Raw genomic sequence first — 23092 nt, 5'->3', positions numbered from 1 at the left:
CTGAGCTAGTTGATGAATTGATATGCCCGCGTCAGCATTTAAGCCACCGAAAAACATAGTTAACTCTTAGTTACTGAAATTGCGTGCCACGTAGGCTTTATAATTTTTAAGAAACAGATATATATTTACACACATGCTAGCATTTTGATAAATTTCCAGGAAACTGGTAATTTTCAACCATCCAAGCCAACTTTCTACAGCTACCTAGCTCATTTATATATGGTCCATATTCAAAACAATAAGATAAACCAATGGCCATGCATGCATATGCGACCACCTTCAATAATGTCCCCATTAACTAATTTACAAAATAACCCTCAAATTTCACTCTATCCCCACCACCACCCACCCTCCTCTTTGTCCTCTTTATATATACCCCTAACCATGATCCATCCTTCTTCACCCTCCATTCCCAATTAACCAAACCAAAAAGAAGAAGAAGAAGAAAATGGGTTCCCTCCCTCACATAGTAGAAGATTGCATGGGCGTCCTCCAAGTCTTTAGCGACGGTTCGATCAACCGTTGCTCTTTAACGGACATAAACTTCAACATTCCTGTCATTGATGACGGCTCCGTGGGCTTCAAAGACATCACTTTCGACAAAAAACACAAACTTTCCCTTCGTTTATACAAACCCAAATCGACAAACCAAGATTCCAAGCTCCCCGTGGTGTTCTACTTCCACGGTGGCGGCTTCTGTGTTGGCTCACACGTGTGGCCAAACTGCCACAATTGCTGCATCCGCCTGTCGTCGGGGCTGCAGGCACTTGTGGTATCTCCCGACTATAGGCTCGCTCCAGAGCACAAACTTCCGGCCGCGATTGACGATGCAGTGAGTGCAGTGGAGTGGCTGCAAAGGGAGGCTTCGGGAGAGAGCACGAATAACTGTGATGCATGGATTGGTGGTACAGCTGACTTCGACCGGGTTTTTATATTGGGTGACTCTTCAGGTGGGAATATGGCTCACCACCTGGCGGTTCGGCTCGCGACGGGGTCGATCAAGCCGGCTCCGATTAGGGTACGCGGGTTTGTGCTGCTGGCGCCATTTTTTGGTGGGGCGGAAAGGACAAAGTCAGAGGAAGGTCCTTGTGAGGCATTGTTGAGTTTGGAAATACTTGACAGGTATTCCTTCAAAACTTTTCGAGTCTTGTCCTTTGCTAGTTTGCACATTTAGTGCTCTCTTATCTTTTTCTCTTCTTTATGAGGAAAATGATCTCTTATCTTACTACTTGGTATATGACAATCTCCACATTCAATCTGGATCATATATTTAAGGAACATAATATAACATATATTGTGAGATTGCATATCGTCCATTTAATTATGTATTAATTAATATTCTCTTGCGTGATAATTTCACATTTTTGTCGTCTATTTTGAATTGTATATTCAATCTAAACCTCTCTATCAATAGTTTAGATTCACATAATGTTTTAAATTGTTATTTCAATCAATAGGGAGTGTGAAGATATGCACTTTAAAACTTTTTTCAACATTGTAGTAGTAAGCATGAGATAAGTCAGCCATAATGTTCTGCTTCTGCACCTTGATACAAAAAACAAGTCACAATTAATAAGTGCATACAAATCTAATTACTTAATTCGGATAATGTGCTTCTTCCGATGTATACAAGTATTTTTGCTTGATAAAAGTTACACAAACCCTAATTAAGTTAACTCCATGCATGAGACGAAGTTCCATAAACTAATTAATTCCCTTGGTGTCAACTATTTTGTTTTTGTTCTCAAATGGGCAGTTAGCTAGGTGTCCACTTGTTTGTAGAAAAACCCAAAACTTGTATACCCCATTTATCTCTTTTAAGAGAAGTTTTTATCTGTACCTGAAACTTGCGTCTCTTTTACAGAAAGATGAAAAATTATACGTTGCAATTGGCCACCTTGTGAATTTGTAAGAAGGCATTTCTACCTATTCATGAGGATCCATAAAGCAACAAATCATTTTGGTACAAAGAAATGGGAATCTCATAGAGTAAAATTTGACTACAATCAAAAGCGTCCAAATTAAGGTTTATGAGGGCATTCAATCAAATTTGACTAGGGACATATATGAATTGTGAGATGTTTTGTCAATTATTTAAATGTCATATCCATCTTGACCATAAAAGATGTCGGCACATGTGAATTGCATCGTAATTATTTGTCCTTTCATAAGACAAAGACTATATACTTTTATGGTCTAAAATTAGACTATATATAAATTATAGGTGATGACTACTAGCTAGAAGACACCTAAACAGGGGAGAAGATGCCCTCCAAATCCCTCTAAAGTTGTTGATGTGAAACTCATTTCTTCTTTACGTGTGCCATGACTTGACCTTAAATGAGTCATCATTTGGTATTGGAGGTGTCCTTATCCAAATAATATATCAAAGTAATAATTTAAGCTTAATTAGCTTGTGTTTTACGGATTTGGATCCCATTCGGATCCAAATTGTGGGGATCTAGGGATCCTTATGTCTTAGTCATTCATTATCCATCGTATAGTCAGAAATCATTTGATTTTTTTTATTTAAAATTAAATACAAATTGTACCTGATGAAAACTGACCGCACGATGTACGATGAACGGTCAGGATGTGGGGATCCGTGGATCCGGAGAGGATCCTCTTCCGTGTTTTACCAACATGAGCAATCCAAAAAATAATAACTATAATCAAAATGATCATAACTTGATTAGATTTAAACACATCAAGTTTAGCATATGAAGAATATCAGTTGGTAATTTTTTAAATAAAAAAATTCGGACTTAGAACCTCTTACATTCATGGGAAGAGAAACAAAAATAAATAGTTAAATGGTGATCACTTAGATAGCTTTAAAAAATTGATATAAAGAGAAAGAGCTATTATTGCCAAAAAAAAGTAGTCATGATGCACTCATCTCTAGTAAGAAAACTAAGAAGGGAGAAGCGTGATGATTATTTCAGTGTTTATAACAATTAACAAAAAGAATTCCTAAAATTTTTGTTTCTCAACAGAAAAAGAAGAGAGATTCAAACTTAGTACTTTTTTCAACATCAGAAAAACAAATACTGTGGTTTTGACAATTATTGAAGATACTTTGATTTGATTTGTGTGGTATGAACATATGCAACATTGCTACTTACCATGCACGAATAATGATCAAACTTTGAGTTTAGTTTCAAACGTGTAAGATAGTGCTCAATCCAATATAAGCATGACCAACTAACCCGAAATGACTATGATATAAAGCTAGATAACCTTGATATCAGGATAACAAGCAAGTCTAATTATCGTGTAAGTAGTGCTTAATCCAATATGAGTATGACCTTTGCACACCAAAAATGATTAAGATAGTGCCATATCCATTATCCTTTTTTTAATCAAACAATATTCCTTGTCATATTCCCTTAACCAATGCATTACTGATGGTTCTAATATTGTACACGTATTTGACTGGATACCGAAATAAATTTACAAGAGAACATTTTTATGATCATTTCTCTTTTTTGGTTAACAATATTCCTTCTAGTATTATTCCCACGTAAAAGATTTGATATGTATCATATTAGGATCCCTGTCCGATTTATATGAAATTAATTTGATATCCATGTTAACTGTTATAATTCATGCAGATTTTGGAGGCTTTCGATGCCAGTAGGAGAAACCAGAGACCATCCAATGGTCAACCCATTTGGACCAAACAGTCCAAACCTTGAGAAGGTGGCCCTGGATCCCATCTTGGTTATCGTGGGTGGTAATGAACTGTTGAAAGATAGGGTGGAGAGCTACTGGAGAAAGTTAAAAGATTTGGGAAAGAAAATTGAGTATGTCGAATTTGAAGGAGAGCAACATGGCTTTTTAACTAATGATCCATACTCAGAAGTCTCAAATGAAGCTTTGCAAGTTATTAAAAGATTTATGACCGAAAACTCCAACTGATTAAGGCATCATTTGCATGCATGCATGTGATATTGTTGGAAGTGTTTCCAGCTCTTTAATTTATTCTGAAGTGTTTGAGCTTGTATGTTTGTATGCAAGAATTTGTAGGTGTAGCTAGCAACTTGCTTTTTCTGAATATGAGCAAGCAATAAGTATTAATATTTATCATGAAAAGTTGTATGTATGTATGTATGTATGTATGTATGTATGTATCTATGTATGTATGTATGTATGTTTTATGTTGAATGTTACGGGAGTAAATAATGAGTAATAACCGCCAGTAGAGACTGGTACGATTCAATTCAACACTTTGTTCATTCGGGTTTGAATGTGTCATAGCTCTATGATTCGGATTAGGTTTATCGTTGGATGAACTGCATTACTGATATTGACCCTAAAAAAGAAACGATAGGTATAGCTAGCCGTGAACAACTAACCATCGCACTGCTTAAAATTATCATGCTTGGTCCACATAGAAAAAAAACCTAAACGGTTTGAGCATAGGATTAGGAATTTTGTCAAAAACAAGGCTAATAACTAGAGGGCAATGGCCTTTCTTTCAGAACCTTAGCCAAGTAATCACCATCTCTGGCTGACTTTCTTTCAATTGGTGATGTTGGCAAAACAGCCTTAGAAGAAACCGCTACAAGGTAAGAAAGTTACTTGAGGGACTAAGAGGAGCCAACATACCACAAAGCAAGCAAGAAGGAGAGTCTAGAAAAGGTGAGGCGAGGGGATCTTCTAGGAAGATTGTGTCCAGGATCTAGTAATCTAAGCCTTGCTTCTTCTGGTCGGCCCGTATTAGCCTATGCTTTATTACAGGTAGTCATTCCTTCCGTTTCTTTAGTCTTTTCAATGGTACTTGAATCTTAAGTCGCGGTCATGTCTCGCTGTAAGGGAGTTTTTTTTTTTTATTGTCAAGCGTTAAGGTAATCCATTACGGAAATAGGGGTAGTATTATAAAGGGCTAATCAGATTTTTTTCCTCATTTTTTGCATGAGTTTGTTATTGTAAGTTACTAGGGAGAGGATGAATCATTTCCTTCTTTTGCTATTAGTTGATCTAAAGGCTTTTATGATTTCTTAACTATCTGCTTCAAAAAGATAGCTATAAGAAAATTAGAGCATAAATTATGGATACCTTCCTGAAGTCTGGTTCTCTTAAACTGTTGGAAAGGATCGTATAGCCAACCATTGTGACTGGCTTCGTGAGACCATTTCGATCTACACATGGCTAAGCTCTATGGCCCTTCTTCACTCACTCCCAAAACTAGGCTTCTATACGATGATTGAAAAAGTCATTCTTGTCTTGTAAGCTGAGGAAGAAGGGTGTTATCATCTTACAAGTCTTATCATTTTAAATTATAATTTTCTTTTAGAAATTTGACGGTAAGAGAGCTTTATTCATGATTTGAAAAATACACGACTTAGTATTACGATCTAATAGTATTATTCTCTACTTTCTTCCCGAATTTAAATAGTATTATTCTCTATTTTGTAAGTGTTAGCATTAGGTTTGACTCTGTAAATTGCAAGTTAAATACCAAATTATTATGACTGAACTATTGTGTAGCTTAGCCTAAAGTTGTCACCTCTTAATATAAATATATCATTGTATAAAGGGTTTTTATATTAACACCCCATAAATGTTGAATGCACCCCACATTAAAATTTAATATTAAATAACTTATTTACTCCACTATGCAATGACAATTTTGACCTTATTAGGTTTTAAAAAAAATAAAGATTTATAAATACACCCCAAATCACTTTTAGCGTATTATTTATCTTCTCAACTATCAAACATGTTGATTAAGAAAAATTGTTTTTGACGAATGGAACACGAAATCGATGTTTTAGGAGCTTCACATGAGGTAAGACTTCATAGTTTTCATTGTTTTAGTGATTTCGATGACATCGATAATTATTTAATCTTGCGTTTGCTGCATTATTTAAACTTCTATATTCATATTCATCTTTTAGTGTTCATATGGTTAGATTCAATCCCTGAAAATTAAAAATGAGTGTTATAAGATTTGAAAAATGTTGGGTGTAAAGAAAATGTGGGGTGTATGTACAAAATATAAGATGTATATTGAGAATGTGGGGTGTATTAAGTTTGTGGGGTTTATTCAACAATTTGTGGGGTGTTAATATAATTAGCCTTGTATAAAATGATAAAAAGACAAACAGGAGATATAAGGCCTAACCCCAAGTATATAATCTTTAAATATAATAGTGTCCTGAATATTATTAGAAAGGCATCTCAAACAATTAAAATTAAAGAAAGTTGAAGTTCTACCATAAAATCAATTAGCAATATGAAAAATAACTCAACTTATATAAAGTCTCTTGTCTCATCAATGTGAGATTCAATGTCAACACAAATAAATCAGCACAAGTTAAAACAAACTGAGCTAACGCTTTCATTTTAAATATTTCATGATTGTATATAAGTGTGATAAAATTGGTTTTGAAATAAAAGAAATTTATTCTTAAGTTACAGTCAACAAGATTTATACGTAAGTTAACCCAAACATTATATGATTGCATATGTTAAGTTAGTGTTACATGATCAAGATTAATATTTGACATGGATACAAGCTATCAAGGTCCCTTAATTGGTTCAATATTTCCTCTGTTGTAGTCCCTTTACAAAGAAAACGAAATCAAGACGGACTATTTATCCCTTTGATTAAACAATAATAAACGTCCCTGTCCATAACTTTTAGACCAAAATCACTCAAATCAAACCTTTCGTATGAGATTTTGATATGCTCATCCAATATTTGCTTTTATGCTAAATTATGAAATTGTTCATTGTCTGGTTATGAGGATCCTTCTGAGAAGATTTAGTGGGTCCATAATTATCAATCCATGCCATGCTTTGGATTAGGGCTTGTATATTATATTCATCAACTACAAATTGAGCCTTATCTTATTGAGCAAAGAAAAAATATATAACTATCCACATTTCCATTTCCCCCTATTTTTAAAGATTAATGTCTCGCATGCAACGCGTTTTCCTTTTGGTTTACACACTGCTGGTTGCCTTGACAAGACGTTCGGAAATGCTTCTTTACAAAGTACTTATGTTCAATAGTACTTTACCAATTGAATTTATTAATATAAAAATACTTTTCACTTTTATGTTAATCATAGTCACAAGTATTTCGGAATTAGGTCGGTTTTATCCTTAAAGTATGAAATATTTTATTCTCGATTTGGCATGTCCAGTGCCATTTTTCTGTACTGAGATTAATGCGGTGCACGAGGCAGACAAACCACTATAACGTTCTATGGAATGGGTTACTTGGGAGGCTCTTGACCTAAGTGGCAAAGCATAGGTGGGTTGCTAGAGAAAGACGACACAGGTATCTCCAACGATTTCAACAAAAAATTTGATTGACGCTAGGACTCATGGATCGTCCGCTTTTGATAGCAAGATAAAGTTAAAGCATTCAATTCAAAATTAATCGTCGACAAATATTGGACTCAATATTTTAGAGTGTCCGCTTTTGATAACAAAATAAATTTAAAATACCCAATTCAAAACCAATTGTCGACAAATATTAGACACAATATTTCAGCGTGTATAAAACAAGACTTCAATGAAAAATGTGATGCAAAATAACTGAACTGTTAATTGACGATGGCAACTCCATGCCAAATGAAACAAATCCTATAATACTCATAGGGTAGCAGTATTAACAGAAAGAAAGGAAGATCACTTGATTATAGCAATGTATCAATTAGTTATTATGATTGATTATAATTGCCAATCTGTATATACTTGCCTAGAATAGACCAATTATAGATTGTATAAATATAGGTCTCCGTATGTACTATTATTCATCAATTTATCAATAGAGAAAATCTCTATCAAATCACATAGTTTCAAGAAGCAGGAAGAAGAAAAGCCACTTTAGGTTGAGGTTGCATACTTGGATAGGGTAGTAGAAGGGCGAACTTTATATAAGATAACGTTAATTATAATGGGATAGTGCAGGCCAAAAGTTGATAGTCATCAAAACCAAAAAAACATTAATCAAAGAGATTATATAAGATATATTGTAATATACAACAGAACCCGATTCATTTGATTTCCAACCACCGAAGAAAATGCCTTATCAAGACTAAACCCATAATAGAATTATTTTCATGTAGTTAAGAGTATTTATCCATATACTTGATGTTCTGTGTTGAGTCTTCCTCTTTTCTAGCATCGGTCATATATATAGATATATATATATATATATATATATATATATATATATATATATATATATATATATATAATCTCCCCCAACCCAAAGCATGCTCAACAATCTTCATGGGACGTTGATCCCAAAATTGCAACCAAAAGCAATAATGTCTATGATTTCTACCACTGTTTAAGTGTGTAAATGTTTTGAAAGCTATATGTATTGTGGAGTTGTCCACGTCAATCAACTAACATTTGAAATCTAACTTTCATGCAAGAAAAAGTTCATTTGTCAAACAAGTTGAGATTAGCACCAGACCATTGAGTGAATCGGCTCATAGCATGGATTGAGATCTATGGTTGTTAAACCTTAGCTAAGGGTCTATAGTTAAGGATCCAACAGTCATGGTTCATGGTCCATAGAAACTTTAAAATATGGTGACAAAAAAGAAAAACTAATTAATTAAATGATGATTGTGGTATATGAGGAGTCTTTCTCCTTCATTTCCTTGAGTTTTACAAATTTTTCAAATGATGTGGTTGTCCACATCAGATGCCACCTAACGTGGTATAGAAATGTGATATAAAAATATAATATGAATAACACTGCTCGACAAAAAAAATACAAGAGAGGAAGCCTTAACTATTATGGATGTGTTACTTTAAAAAGAAAAAGATTCCCGATGTACTGTAAAAATAACAAGTTGTAGAATGAAGAAGTTGAGCGTTTGCAAATTGTATATTTAGAACTGTTGTGAGCATAGAAAGCATTGTATGTGGGAATTGGTAAATTTTGATAAAATAGCGCTGTGAGTTTGCATAATGAACAAAATGGAACATGGTTTTTTTATGTAATGTGCATGTAGTTGTGAATTTGCACATCGGTGATCTAAATCTTCTCTAAAAGTCACTACGCACAATGCTGTAACTACATGCACATTGCATAATGTGGCAATACATCTAAGAAATTATTCTATCGAACGTTTTCTCCCCTAAATCCGGGAATAGCGACATGAACTAAATGTCATGTCCAAGTCAAGGAACTCACTCCGAATAGTTCTGACAAGTGATGATTTAGATGAGATTTGACATTTTTAAACCATGAAACGCTCGGTTTCCATTTCGGTTGTAGGTGTAACCAACCCGCTATTAAGGATATGACAGAAAGAAATAATAGAAAAGGAGCTCTAGTATAAAGACTAACATCTTATTTTTCATCAACCACCCCCCTCAAAACAAATCCAAATCCACCACATTCATCCTAAACAGAATCTCTGGCTCTCCCGAGATCAAATTTAACCTAAACAGAATTCCTAGCTCACCCGAGACCAAATTCGCCCCCTACATACCATAAGCACCATATCCAAAAAGCCATCCAAAAGGGATACATAGGCAACTTGGAAATTATTTCAAGTGCAGCTACAAAACCAAACCATCATTCCCCCAACTATTGTTTCGTCGTAATTTTAATCAAGGTTGTTCTCTTGTAATTTATTTTGAGAGTTGTAAGTAAGAGATTATTTAATCTTGAATCGTCGGTCTGAATTTAAATAATAAAACGGTTCAAACCCTACTCTTTTTTAGTAGTGTTGAAATTCTGCTGAAAGAAGTTTTGTTCCCAAATCATAAATTTCCCTTAACAATCACGCTATCGTTTCAGTTCAAAAAGAATGTACAATATCTTTTTCTTTGGTTCACTTCTATCGGGATCAAGGGTAGAATAGTAGAATTCTTATCAAATCAATCTACAATTTTATCTTTTTAGTGTGACTTCTTCAAAAGAGAAACTGGGATTAATGAACGGCTATTCGTGTTGCTATTTCAGAATCTGGAATAAGAAGCACTATCCACAACCACAGATTATCAACAGACCTACAAGCACTAGGTAAAAAGAACTCAATTTGAGCTCAACGACCATACAAGTTTTACCGCAAACTTCCCGCATTTCAAAGCCAAATCGCAGGTCATAAAACTAAACACTTCCAGTCACGAAATAAGGCCGTCGATCTCAACATCAGTTCTTGTTCTTCATTATGTTTGCAAACATTCTCATCCGTTGTGAGTGAGGTGAAGAAATACGATATATCCTTATTACGCTCATTGATTGCAGACAACCAGGCACCTATAACATGGGATGAATTGTTAGCACAGCTATATATGGGGAACAAATTGTTATGCATAAAACCAAATTGAGCTGCAACACACATGGTAGGTTCTCGGAAGGGACAAACATAGGCTTCTCTCCTTTGTTGTCGAGAATATTGCCAATCCACAATGCAAATTTCACGAGAATTATATTCTGGTTCAGTGGAATTCTTACTGGTGTTGGATGTGGATTGTTCCCTTCTGCTTGCGCCATTTCGAAAACATTTGTCCAAAAACATCAGTAGAAGACGGATGAGGAAAAAAAAACATGGTAAAAACCAAATCACAAATTTCCCAACATAAAACATAATCATAACAACTCTGCATCTATGAATCTTCAAACTTATCTTCACAGATCAAATACTAAAATTGGCACATTGTTATCGCATAAACTATATAATTAACCCCCAAAATAGAAGGGAAAAACACACCCTTCGGATAACTCCCACTACGACTATTCTCTGCCAATTTTCAAATAACACGCACCCACGAAAAAGATGACAACATCAAACATAAGAAAGGAAAGAAAAACATAACGTTGTAGGTTCTTGAAAGAGACAAATATCGGCTTTTTTTTTTCCTGCTTATCCTGATACTAATAACCCGAATGAATAAGATAAATTCTCCAAGAGTCATATACCAGGGACATGGTATCTGCAGTCAAAATCAGGATAGGCAATACTGCTATGTAAGAACCCCTTTCATTTGAGACAAGCTATGAACACAAATGAACTTAGAATTTACATATGCAGTATTAGGTACATTTTGTTGAAAAAAATAAGGTCTAATTGCTATATTAAATCACATAGAAAATTAAGAAATAAGTCAAGCAATTATAAATCAAAGTAATGCATGCACATGAGTAACCAATGTTAAATGAACATGACATAATGGATTAGGAAAACCTAAAAATACGGTCAAGGCAAGTGTTGGACACTTTGTCTTAAAAACAAGTTTATGCTCTACTACGGTGCTCATGATTGATCGGCACTTGTCTCCCAAGATACAATGTAGCACTCCAAATCATAAGGCTTCATGAACCATGATTACATTGAAAACCCTCTCATATGGACTCAATGAGACTCTCTAATGTTTAGTGCACTCTATGTATGATTATGTAAAACAATGAAAAGTTATTTTATATTTATAGAGGTTTCCCTATTTATAGAATTTGAGATACCATATGACCATTCATGAAGAGTCAAAAGCTATAACTCTTTATTAGGATAGACAAATATTTCTACCAAAAGGCATCACTTCTAATTTCTATTCAATTAACTAACTTAATATAATAAAAATAATATTAAATTTCCCAACACATTTTCCTTTCAGTATGCAAATCTTATGAACTGATATGGAGTATGTTTATACCATATTTAGGGCCTTCGTATTTAGATCTCGTACAAATACTCAGGGGACTTAAATGTGATTATGTAAGGGGCAAAAATGTAATAAGTGAGGAGCCCTTGTTCTATAAAATGACTCATTACCCTCACAATTGAAGGAGGCCAATTCCTAAGGCTCCTCACCCCCTCAAGCTCTCACTCTCAGAGCCTCTCAGATTCATTATAGAGACTCTCATTCAGAGCTCCCTCTCCCTCAGAAATATAATCAGTGTGGACGTAACCCAAACCTTAGGGTGAACCACGATACATCTTGTGTTATTTACATTTCATGCAGATTCACGGCCGGATTTACATTGTTCCAAGATCTCCGGTTTTGTGCATCAACATTTGGCGCCGTCTGTGGGAATCGATACGAAAAGTTGTGTCGGTTCTCTTTCATTTTTTTCATCTCACCACTGACCACCGTGAATCTGCAAAAACCCAACACCCATACTCAGTGACGCACCCATTCAATCTACAGAGTGAAAGAGAAACTTAGGTGCATCTTTCTTAAATCAGCTGACTGATAGTCTCCAATTCCACAAGTAAATCATAGAGACAAACAACACAACCAATTGGGCATTGACTTCTAACTGATCTCAGCTATCCATCAGATCTGAGACTCTGATCCCTTCCAAACAACTCCATTAACCTATGCCCGCCTCATTCCCCCATTAAATCATCCCTTAACCTGCACATCCGCCTGCTGCATCTCCTCCTCCTCCACCTCTCTCGGTTGTTCTCGAATCAAAAGATGGCGAAACCTCCCAGCCCTGAACCCTTCCTCGAGGCCCGCCGCGAAATCGACGCCGGAGCTGCCTTCGTCCTCCAATCCAAAGGGCAGTGGTGGCACGCGGGGTTCCAACAACAAACTGAATACAGTTGCAGGATGACCTGGAGCAGCTGGCGGAAGAAAGCATGTCGTTGGAGAGATTGAAGCTAGACAGAGAGAGCATGTCGTCAGCATAGTAGTTCTAGAGGAAGAGACTGCTTCAACTTATCAGCTTTTTCTGAGTCAAACACACAAAATGTGTAAAGGTACTTGAAGCAACGAACCTTGAACTTCACCGCATCTTTTGTTTTCTTGATTTTCATAGAGTGTGCATATTTCCTTCTTGCGGGGGTACTATCTCTGAATATAGTGGCTGTTGTCAGAGGAAGACGAAGAGTTTAGAGATCCCAGGAAGGAACATGAGAACTGCATCAGAGATCGTAGCTAAACTGAAACTGAATCCCCACCCTGTAGGTGGCTTTTATTTCGAAACTTTCAGAGATACTTTCAGAGATCATCCTAGTGCGCTGTTTCACCTGCGGCAAGGTTATCGGAAACAAATGGGATACGTATCTCGACCTGAAGCTTTATCAAAAGCTACAATTCAAAAGAAAGATAAGATCATTTTCTTTATTATTTTATTACTTTATCATTATTGTGATAAGATACCCTTGCTTTACAGTATGCATATTAGAGACCACATCATTTCTTTCATGGCTGTCATCACGTCCCACTGCTTGTGCAATAGCAACAGCTTGACGAGACCACAGTATTATTAAATAGTTTATTATTTAATCATTCATGAGCTAATTCATTATTTAATAGTTTATTATTATTTTGTGTTGGTGGACGCTTTACAGTATGCATATTCTTTGAGGAGACCACATCATTTCTATCACACTTATATTTTAGTGCACAGTTAGCTATATTATTTGCTTTCATGATCTATGTGCATATAGTGTGGCACCTCACAATATATATACATATATATATATATATATATATATATGATCTGATAGTGCGGCACCTCACAATATCTGCTTTTCCACTATTGTTGTGTGCTAATTATGTCGGGTCACGACGCATACACATCATTACTACTATCATTATTTTACTGTTATACAAATTGCATTACTACCTAAACGAACGGGGTGACATGTTATAATAATATGTTTTACATTATTATTAATGATTTATCACATGACTATTTTCCATAACATGTGACAAGTCTGACTAAATTACACCTTTTATTATTTGAATGTTAGGGTGACATGATTTTGGTGGTTCATGGCACGGACTTTGTTGATCAACATTGTTGCTGATTAAAGAAGCATACTGATACTATTGATCAGCCTATAGATCACTAAACCATATGCTTATGGTGACAAAGATTTAGTCTGAACGGTGATCTCTTGTCTGACCGGACACCCACTTGCTCGGACATTCGTTTATTGGGACACCTATGTGCCTGGACCCAACTTGATGACCCTACAGATAGCCCCAACTTGATGACCCTACGTATGGCCCCGACTTAAAGACCCGACTTGCGAACCCGATCCATGAATCCGACACATAGACCCAATATGTGAACCCGACAAACAGACCCGAGTCATGTCGAGAATCAACTCATACTGAGTGCATGTTGACATAAAGTAGATACTTGCAATGAGGAATACCACGAGCCGAGCCGCCTCGCGGCGAACATAGCCTCTAACCGAGTCGCCTCGCAATGAGCATCGCTTCAAGCCGAGCAAATGCCTCGCCGTGAGTATAGTTGTAGCCGAGCAGCCTCGCAACGAGCATCGCCTCCAGCTGAGCAGTCTCGTAACGTGTGATACCTCTAGCCGAGTATTGCTTTATGTTGAGCATTGCCTTGGGTTAAGTACTTGTTCAAGACATCTAACCACTTCAGCCTGTATATGGATTGAATTTCAAGTCTCCAGCCAAAAAACTCTCTTGACTGAAGACTTGGGGGCCTACTGTTTATACCATATTTTGGGCCTCCGTACTTAGATCTCGTACAAATACTCAGGGGACTTAAATGTAATTATGTAATGGGCAAATATGTAATAAGTGAGGAGCCCTTATTCTATAAAATGACTCATCACCCTCACAATTGAAGGATGCCAATTCCTAAGGCTCCTCACCCCCTCAAGCTCTCACTCTGACATCCTCTCAGATTCATTATAGAGACTCTCATTCAGAGCTCATTCTCCCTCAGAAATATAATCAGTGTGGACGTAGCCCAAACCTTAGGGTGAACCACGATACATCTTGTGTTATTTACATTTCATGTAGATTCACGGCCGGATTTACTTTGGTCCAAGATCTTCGGTTTTGTGCATCAACAAAGTACGAAAATGAAAATTAGATGGTAGGAAACCATCGCTAATTAGGTAGTCAGTTCGCAATTCGTGCAAACACTGTTAATCAAGAATATTCCTAACCACTCCTTAAACTCTTAAGTGATTGATTCATAAAACTACATTTAGCTGTGTGCGTACACTTTGCATGTAGATTTAAAAGCGTAGAACTCATACAAAATTCTTTCATCAAACTTATTTCTTTCCATTTCTTTTTTTTTCCCTGACCAGTACCATGACACAGCCACCTACATGGAGGCTTAAATTAGAACAGAGTATATCCATCCACTGAATGCATATAAAGATATCATATTTGAATGCAGTTAAGTTCTTACAGGTATCAAAATTCCACCGGCCTCCCTCAAACACATATATGATGAGGCTGGTTTTGGGAGCACTCAATAAATTGTCTGAATCTATATAAAAAGCATAAGTAAAACAAACAACAATCCGATTCCACAGTAGAAAATACAAATCAAGGCAATTACAGCGCAAGGGAATCGACAACTAACCTTCTCCTAGCCTCGGCAGTCTCACAATCTTGCCCACACGGACGCTTAAATGAGATGCTTTGTATTAATGAATCGAAGACTTGATACACATAAGCTGCAATCATCCTTTTATACAAGTCTAATAGCCTAACTAACTTTCTTACAGTGTAAGCTACATATAACTATTTAAACTAATTCTTAACTTCATTACTGATGACATTATGTAGCATTTCTTTAGTCAATATAAGTCAACATCCCTTCTCAATCTCAACTAGGGTAACCTAGCTTGAGATTGAAGCAATGACGAGTGAATGTTGGACTGTGCAACCCTTTAGTAGGAACATCAGTTGTCTGTTTATCAGTAGGCAGATATTCAACCAGCAGATCATCCTTGTGTACTCTCTCTCTGACAAAATGATAGTCAATATCAAGGTGTTTTATCCTCTAATGATATACAGGATTAGCATTGAGTGCTATAGCTGACATATTATCACAATGTATAGTTGGTGGAATAGGTAATGCTACCCTCAGATCTTTCAAAATTAACTTGATCCATGCCACATTTGCTGCAGTATGTGCTGGTGCTTTATATTCTACCTTTGTTTGAGACTGAAGTTTACTTCTTGGATTGCCAAGAAATAAGATTACTTCCAATATAGACTACATAGCCAGTCACTGACCTTCTTGTGTTTAAGTCAGCAGTCCAATCAGCATTAGAAAATGATGTTAAGTAAATGTCAATATCATAAGAGTAAGTGATTCCACACTTTGTAGTTCCTTTGAAGATACCTAATAATTCTCTTTACAGAACCAAGATGCACACCTGTAGGAGCTGTCATAAATTGACACACTGAATTCACAGCATAAGCTATATTTGGGTGTGTAAAAGTAAGGTAGTAAACCAACCAAACTTATGTACAATGTAGAATCTTGCAATGGCTTGCCCTCATTAAGTAGCATCTGATTGTGTGGTTTACATGGAGTATTTGAAGGCTTTCATGACTCAATTCCAGCTTTGTGAATAAGATTCTTTATATACTTCAATTGATTCACAACATTTCCACATAACATAGTCGATATCAACTCATCAGATGATTCAGCGAGTGTTTGAGATGAGCCGGCCGTTCCTGATGTACTGGTAAGCAGCGCATCCAGTTTGACCGTCCAGGAGAAAGGAGACTACAAAACAAGATTGGTTAAAGTAAATAAAAGGGATTGTTGGATGATTAAAGGAAAGATTTTAACCTATTGAGAAGAGGCTTCGCCATATCACCTGAGGAGTTAATCGAACCCAGAAAGCTTAATGGCCAAGTCCAGTATTTTAGGTGGCTCCTTAGCTCAAACAGTTGATGAAGGTTATCTACATTCGAAGGCCATTGAGGCGGCCGAGAAAAATGGACAACGTTCCTCACCTCATCAAACTGTCGGTGATATGACCACTTTCATCTGTTGGAATATAAGTGTGTGTGCTGTGTTTTTCTTATTGTTTCTAAGTTTAAATGTGAGCCATTGGATTATAGACCAATTGGACAGCTGAGATGTAATCTCAGTTTTAGTTTAACATGTTGCCACTTGTATCTATCTTATAGGATATATTACATGAAGGGTTGTGATTGTTTTGTGTGAATTCTCTTCTCTTCGGGTATATCCTTGCACATGACTTGTGAGCAGATAATGAATGAAGAAAAGCTTTGTTAGTTCGGGTTTTCTCTTTGAACGTTCTAGCTGCATTCATCTGTGTAGGAAGAGATCATTCTTTTTCTTATTGATTTCATTTCTACAAAACAGGGTCACATTCCTGATTGCTAACATGGCCTCAGAGCCAGGTTCAATCGTTTAATCTGGGAGATTGAATCTGTGAAGTGATCTGTGTCTAACATGGCAGGATCTGGAGGAGGTGAGCTGAGAGCGCCGATCTTCACCGGCGAGAATTATGAATTCTGGAGTATAAGGATGAAAACCATTTTTAAGTCTTATGGACTATGGGAATTTGTGGAAAAAGGAATCGAGAGCTCAGATTCGAAGGGAGCTGATTCAGATCTGAAGATGAAGGAGAAAGAGGGATCGAGTGACGCTTCATCTCTCACGGAGAAGCTCATGAAAGATGCCAAGGCGCTTGGGCTGATTCAGGGAGCAGTCTCGGATGAAATTTTTCCTCGGATCTCACACGAAGAAACTTCTAAGGGAGCCTGGGATATTCTGATGCAAGAATTTCATGGAGACAAACAGGTTAGAAGTGTTAAACTACAAGGTCTTCGTAGAGAATTTGAGTATACCAGAATGAGAGATGATGAATCAATTTCTGTTTATCTTACAAAATTATTCGATCTGATAAATCAAATGAGAAGTTATGGAGAAGAGCTATCTAGAGAGAGGATTGTGCAAAAATTATTAATTAGCTTACCTTCTGCGTATGATTCTATATGCTCTGTGATTGAACACTCAAGGGATATAGATGTGATTGAGGTTCAAGAGGTAGTTGCCTCACTGAAAAGTTTTGCACAGAGGTTGGAGAGACATAATGAGAACAAGACTGAGAGGGCATTTGCGAGTTTAAGTGTGAATCCCAAGTCTGTCAATTCTCCTGGAAATCAAGGAAATAGATATCAAAAGAATTGGAAGCCAAAATACAAAAATTGGAATCAAAAGCCTGTCTACCAATCTGGAAAGCAATTTGTAGCTGCAGAAGGGGGAAGAAATCCTTGCAAGCACTGTGATAAGTACCATTATGGAGAGTGTTTTCTTAAAAGCAAGCCTAAGTGTCACTGTTGTGGAAAAATTGGTCACATTGCAAGGGATTGTAATACTAAGAAAAATGCTCAAGGTGTTCAGCAACTAAACTTTGCAGCTCAGGTTCCTTCTACAACTACTATGTTCTATGTAAGTAATGAGGTTGACAAGAAGACTATTGAAGATGTATGGTATGTGGATAGTGGTTGTAGTAACCACATGACTGGTAAAGAAGATATACTGATTGACATTGACAGAAGCATAACTGCCAAGGTAGAAATGGGAACTGGACAGTTGGTTGATGTTATAGGAAAAGGAAGTTTGGTAGTGAATACAAAGATGGGAAGGAGATATATACATGAAGTAATGCTTGTCTCAGGTCTCAAAGAGAATCTACTAAGTGTAGGGCAGATGATGGAGCACGGATATTTCCTTATTTTTGGAGATAACAAAGCAGAAATTTATGATGATTGCTCTCTTTCAAATTTGGTGGCTAAGGTGCCAATGAGAGGAAACCGAAGTTTTCCTTTGAAATTCCAAACAGATTTGCATCTTGCATTAAAAGCAAGTGTAAATGAGTCAACACTGATCTGGCATAGAAGAATGGGGCATCTAAATGTTAACAGTCTGAAGCTACTACAGGAGAAAGAAATGGTACTCGGATTGCCAGAAATCAAGACCACTAATAATGTGTGTGAGGGGTGTACTCTTGGGAAACATTGCAGAGACTCTTTTCAAAGAGAGACAACAAATAGAGCTACTGTTCCATTGGAGTTGGTACACACAGATGTGTGTGGACCAATGCAAACCATTACCAAAGCTGGAAATCGGTATTTTCTTACCTTCATAGATGATTGTACTCGGATGTGTTGGGTCTATTTTTTGAGATATAAATCAGATGTATTCAATGTGTTTAAGAAGTTCAAGGTCACTGTTGAATTGCAAAGTGGATATAAGTTGAAAAAGCTGAGAAGTGATCGAGGGGGTGAATACACATCTATTGAGTTTAATAGATTCTGTGAAGAAGTGGGAATGGAAAGGCAACTCACTGTGGCATACTCACCACAGCAGAATGGAGTAGCTGAACGGAAGAACAGGACTGTTGTAGAGATGGCTAGATGTATGATGGCTGAAAAGAGTATACCACTGGAGTTTTGGGCTGAAGCAGTCAACACTGCAGTGTATGTTCTAAATAGGTGTCCAACTAAGGCATTAGATAAGAAAACTCCATTTGAGGCTTATAGTGGAAGAAAGCCAGGAATCAAACATCTAAAAGTGTTTGGTTCTCTGTGCTATGCACATATTCCAGAGCAGCAGAGACAAAAGCTTGATTTAACTAGTACAAAATGTGTGTTTCTGGGATATGGAAGTTGTGAAAAAGGCTACAAACTTTACAATATTGATTCTGGAAAAGTCATTATTTCCAGAGATGTGGTGTTCAATGAGGAAGCTTGTTGGGACTGGAATACACAAAAGGAGTGTAGTCTTAAAATGCCAATTACTGACTCTTTCACTGAGAGAGGACATGAAACTGAAGGAACAAGGTTGAGTCAAGCTGAGATCTCTGAAAATGATGTTGAAATACCAGAAGAGAGTGAAGAAATACATGTTAGATCTGATTCAGGTCCACAGGATGTTGATCACACACCTCTGAAATATAAAAGTATTGCAGAAGTGTATGAAAGATGTAATCTGTGTATACTTGAACCTGAAACATTTGAAGAAGCTGTCAAGGATGAAGCATGGCAGAAAGCAATGGAGAGTGAAATTGCAATGATAGAAAAGAATAATACCTGGGAGCTTGTTGATAGACCATCTGATAAACCAGTAATTGGTGTCAAATGGGTTTATAAACTTAAGCTGAATCTTGATGGCTCGGTTCAGAAAAACAAAGCAAGACTTGTTGCAAAGGGATACTCTCAAAAGCCTGGTATAGACTTCAATGAGACTTTTGCACCGGTTGCTAGGCTTGATACAATAAGGACTTTGGTTGCTTTGGCTGCACAGAAAGGGTGGAAAATTTATCAGTTAGATGTGAAGTCAGCATTTTTAAATGGAGTCTTGCAGGAAGAGGTTTATGTTGATCAACCTCTTGGGTTTGTGATTAAAAACAAGGAAGATGGGGTGTACAAACTCAAGAAGGCACTTTATGGTCTTAAGCAAGCTCCAAGAGCTTGGTATGACGAAATCAATTCCTATTTCACCAAGGCAGGTTTTCAAAGAAGTCCTAGTGAAGCAACTTTATATGTGAAGATTACTAAAGGTGGAATACTTATTGTTTCACTGTATGTGGATGATATAATCTACACTGGGAATTCTCAAGAATTGTTGATGGAGTTCAAAACTGCAATGATGAGACAATATGAAATGACTGACCTTGGTTTGTTGCATCATTTCTTGGGTCTTGGTGTGATACAAACTGATAATTGCATTTTCTTGCATCAGAAGAAATATGCAAAGACACTGTTAGACAAGTTTGGTTTCAAGGATTGTAAATCTGTGGCTACTCCTCTGGCTGTGAATGATAAACTGTCTAAAATGGATGGTAGTGAACAAGCTGATGAGAGTCTATATAGGCAGATTGTTGGAAGCCTATTATATTTGACTGCAACAAGGCCAGATATCATGTTTGCAGCAAGCTTGTTGGCAAGATTCATGCATGGTCCTACTAGAAAACATATGGGAACAGCTAAGAGGGTGCTGAGATACATTCAAGGCACGATTGATTATGGTATATCATATGAGAAAGGAAATGAAGCAATGCTTATTGGCTACTGTGACAGTGATTGGTCAGGAAGTGAGGATGACATGAAGAGCACATCTGGATATGCTTTTAATCTTGGTTCAGGAGTGTTTTCGTGGGCATCAGTCAAGCAAAGTAGTGTTGCATTATCTACTGCAGAAGCTGAATATGTTAGTGCAGCAGAGGCCACAGCACAAGCAATTTGGTTGAGATTTGTTCTTTCGGATTTTGGTGAAGAACAGGTTGAACCAACTACAATCTTATGTGACAATACATCTGCTATTGCCATAACCAAAAATCCTGTGCATCATCATAAGACAAGACATATAAACAGGAGGTTTCATTTCATTCGTGATGCACTGCAAGATGGAGAAATTGACTTACTGTACTGCAAGACAGAGGAACAGGTTGCAGATATTTTCACTAAGGCTTTGTCCAGAGATCGGTTTGAATTTCTGAGACAGAAGCTTGGAGTAATTTCAGCACAACACTTAGAAGGGAGTGTTGGAATATAAGTGTGTGTGCTGTGTTTTTCTTATTGTTTCTAAGTTTAAATGTGAGCCATTGGATTATAGACCAATTGGACAGCTGAGATGTAATCTCAGTTTTAGTTTAACATGTTGCCACTTGTATCTATCTTATAGGATAGATTACATGAAGGGTTGTGATTGTTTTGTGTGAATTCTCTTCTCTTCGGGTATATCCTTGCACATGACTTGTGAGCAGATAATGAATGAAGAAAAGCTTTGTTAGTTCGGGTTTTCTCTTTGAACGTTCTAGCTGCATTCATCTGTGTAGGAAGAGATCATTCTTTTTCTTATTGATTTCATTTCTACAAAACAGGGTCACATTCCTGATTGCTAACATCATCCCTGTTAGTTTGTTACTTTGTTTAGCCCAACATGCTCAGAAGTAGTAAAAATTGAAAAGGAAAAGTCAAACTTACATAAGCCGAGTAGACCTTTTGATCCAAAGTGCCAATCTCGGCATCTTGAGGGTGACGCCTCGTCTCTTCGGCCAGAGTAGCCTCAAGAGCAGCCTTGGTGGGGACGGCATAGGTTACCGATGAAGGGACAACGTTGACTTTCCTTTTGCCCTTGTCTTGTGGCAAAAGATGAGCCTCTGACTATGCTTCCTTAGGTGGAGAATGCCTACTCTTGACCAAGGGGGCCGAATCTCCCTCGCTTTTCTAAGAATCACAAGTAAAGGTCATATTAAAATACAAGTGAGGGTAAAGACGAATGGAGAATGTATGCAAAAGCAATTTAGTCATTACCTCTTCGTCAAGGAGAACCGGGCGAGTGGTAGTAGACTTTGGATTTGACAAGGGGGGACCGCAACAACCGGCCCTTGGGGGGCACCAATCGATATTGCCTCATTCATCCCTTCCCACAACATGGGGAGCAACGACGGGTTGTTCTACCGCAACCACATAAGTGAGTGTAAAAACAACACTCTATCTATTAGGATATTGGACCACATGCACATGAGTAAGTATATATGAATGATGAAATTGGTTTTGAAATAAAAGAAATTTATTCTTAAGTTACAACCCACAAGATTCATATGTTAGTTAACCCAAACATCATACGATTGCATATGTTAAGTTAGTATTGACAGTTGAGTTATAATATTACATGATCAAGATTAATATTTGACATGGATAAAAACTAATATGGTCCCTTAATTGGTTCCACTACATTATTAGAGTTCTTCTAGAAAGAAAATGAAATCAAGACAGACTATATTATCCCTTTGATTAATCAAGAACGAACGTCCCTGTCCATAAGTTTAAAGTTTTAGACCAAACTCAAACTCAAATCAAACCTTTCGTATGAGATATGGTATACTCATCCGATATTTGCTTTTATGCTAAATGATGAAATTGTTCAATGTCTGTCTGGTTCCTTCTGACAAGATTTAGTGGGTCCATATATAGTTATTAATCCATATAGGGCTTGTATATAGTATTCATCAAATACAAATTGAGCCTCATCTTATTGGTGGATCTCCTCCATCAAAGTTCACCAATCAATTAATCTGAATCCTTGAACTTCGATCCAATGGTTAAAATTATTATAATTTTTCAAATGATCTCTTATTTGTAACCATTGTATCAAATTTCAAAGGTCCAAATTAATTTATTAGTGAGCTTTGATGGGAAAGATCCGAAGGGGATCTCTTCCCCATCTTATTGACCAGAGAAAAATATATAACTATCCACATTCTCATTTCCCCCCTATTTTTAAAGATTAATGTGTCTCGCATGCAACGCGATTTCCTCTTGGTTCATACACTGCTCGTTGCTTTGACAAGACGTTTGGAAATGTTTCTTTATA

At 36.8% G+C, this 23092-nt stretch overlaps 1 protein-coding gene and 1 long non-coding RNA gene across 2 annotated transcripts; one reads left to right on the top strand and one right to left on the bottom strand.

The window, feature by feature from the left end:
• The first annotated feature begins 308 nt into the window (after positions 1-308).
• LOC103413535 (carboxylesterase 15-like) lies at positions 309-4227 on the top strand. The gene is made up of 2 exons (XM_008352001.4): positions 309-1122; positions 3615-4227. The coding sequence occupies exons 1-2, from the start codon at positions 449-451 to the stop codon at positions 3919-3921; spliced, it is 981 nt and encodes a 326-aa protein (XP_008350223.2). The 5' UTR covers positions 309-448; the 3' UTR covers positions 3922-4227.
• Positions 4228-15345: 11118 nt separating this feature from the next.
• LOC139190181 (uncharacterized) lies at positions 15346-16685 on the bottom strand. The gene is made up of 2 exons (XR_011574236.1): positions 16554-16685; positions 15346-16459 (listed from the first exon to the last, which is right to left on the bottom strand). It is a non-coding gene; the product is annotated as an uncharacterized lncRNA (long non-coding RNA).
• Positions 16686-23092: the final 6407 nt, after the last annotated feature.

This window comes from Malus domestica, chromosome 12 (genome assembly GCF_042453785.1).
Source record: "Malus domestica chromosome 12, GDT2T_hap1".
NCBI classification, from domain to species: Eukaryota; Viridiplantae; Streptophyta; class Magnoliopsida; order Rosales; family Rosaceae; genus Malus; species Malus domestica.
Note: the sequence above shows the minus strand (reverse complement) of the source record. Positions and strands in the feature narration are given on the sequence as shown.

Excerpts from the sequence above, each read along its gene's own strand:
- LOC103413535 (XM_008352001.4), top strand. The coding sequence starts at position 449 with ATGGGTTCCCTCCCTCACATAGTAGAAGATTGCATGGGCGTCCTCCAA. Across the intron at positions 1,123-3,614 it reads AGTTTGGAAATACTTGACAG|ATTTTGGAGGCTTTCGATGC; the intron begins GTATTCCTTCAA and ends TAATTCATGCAG.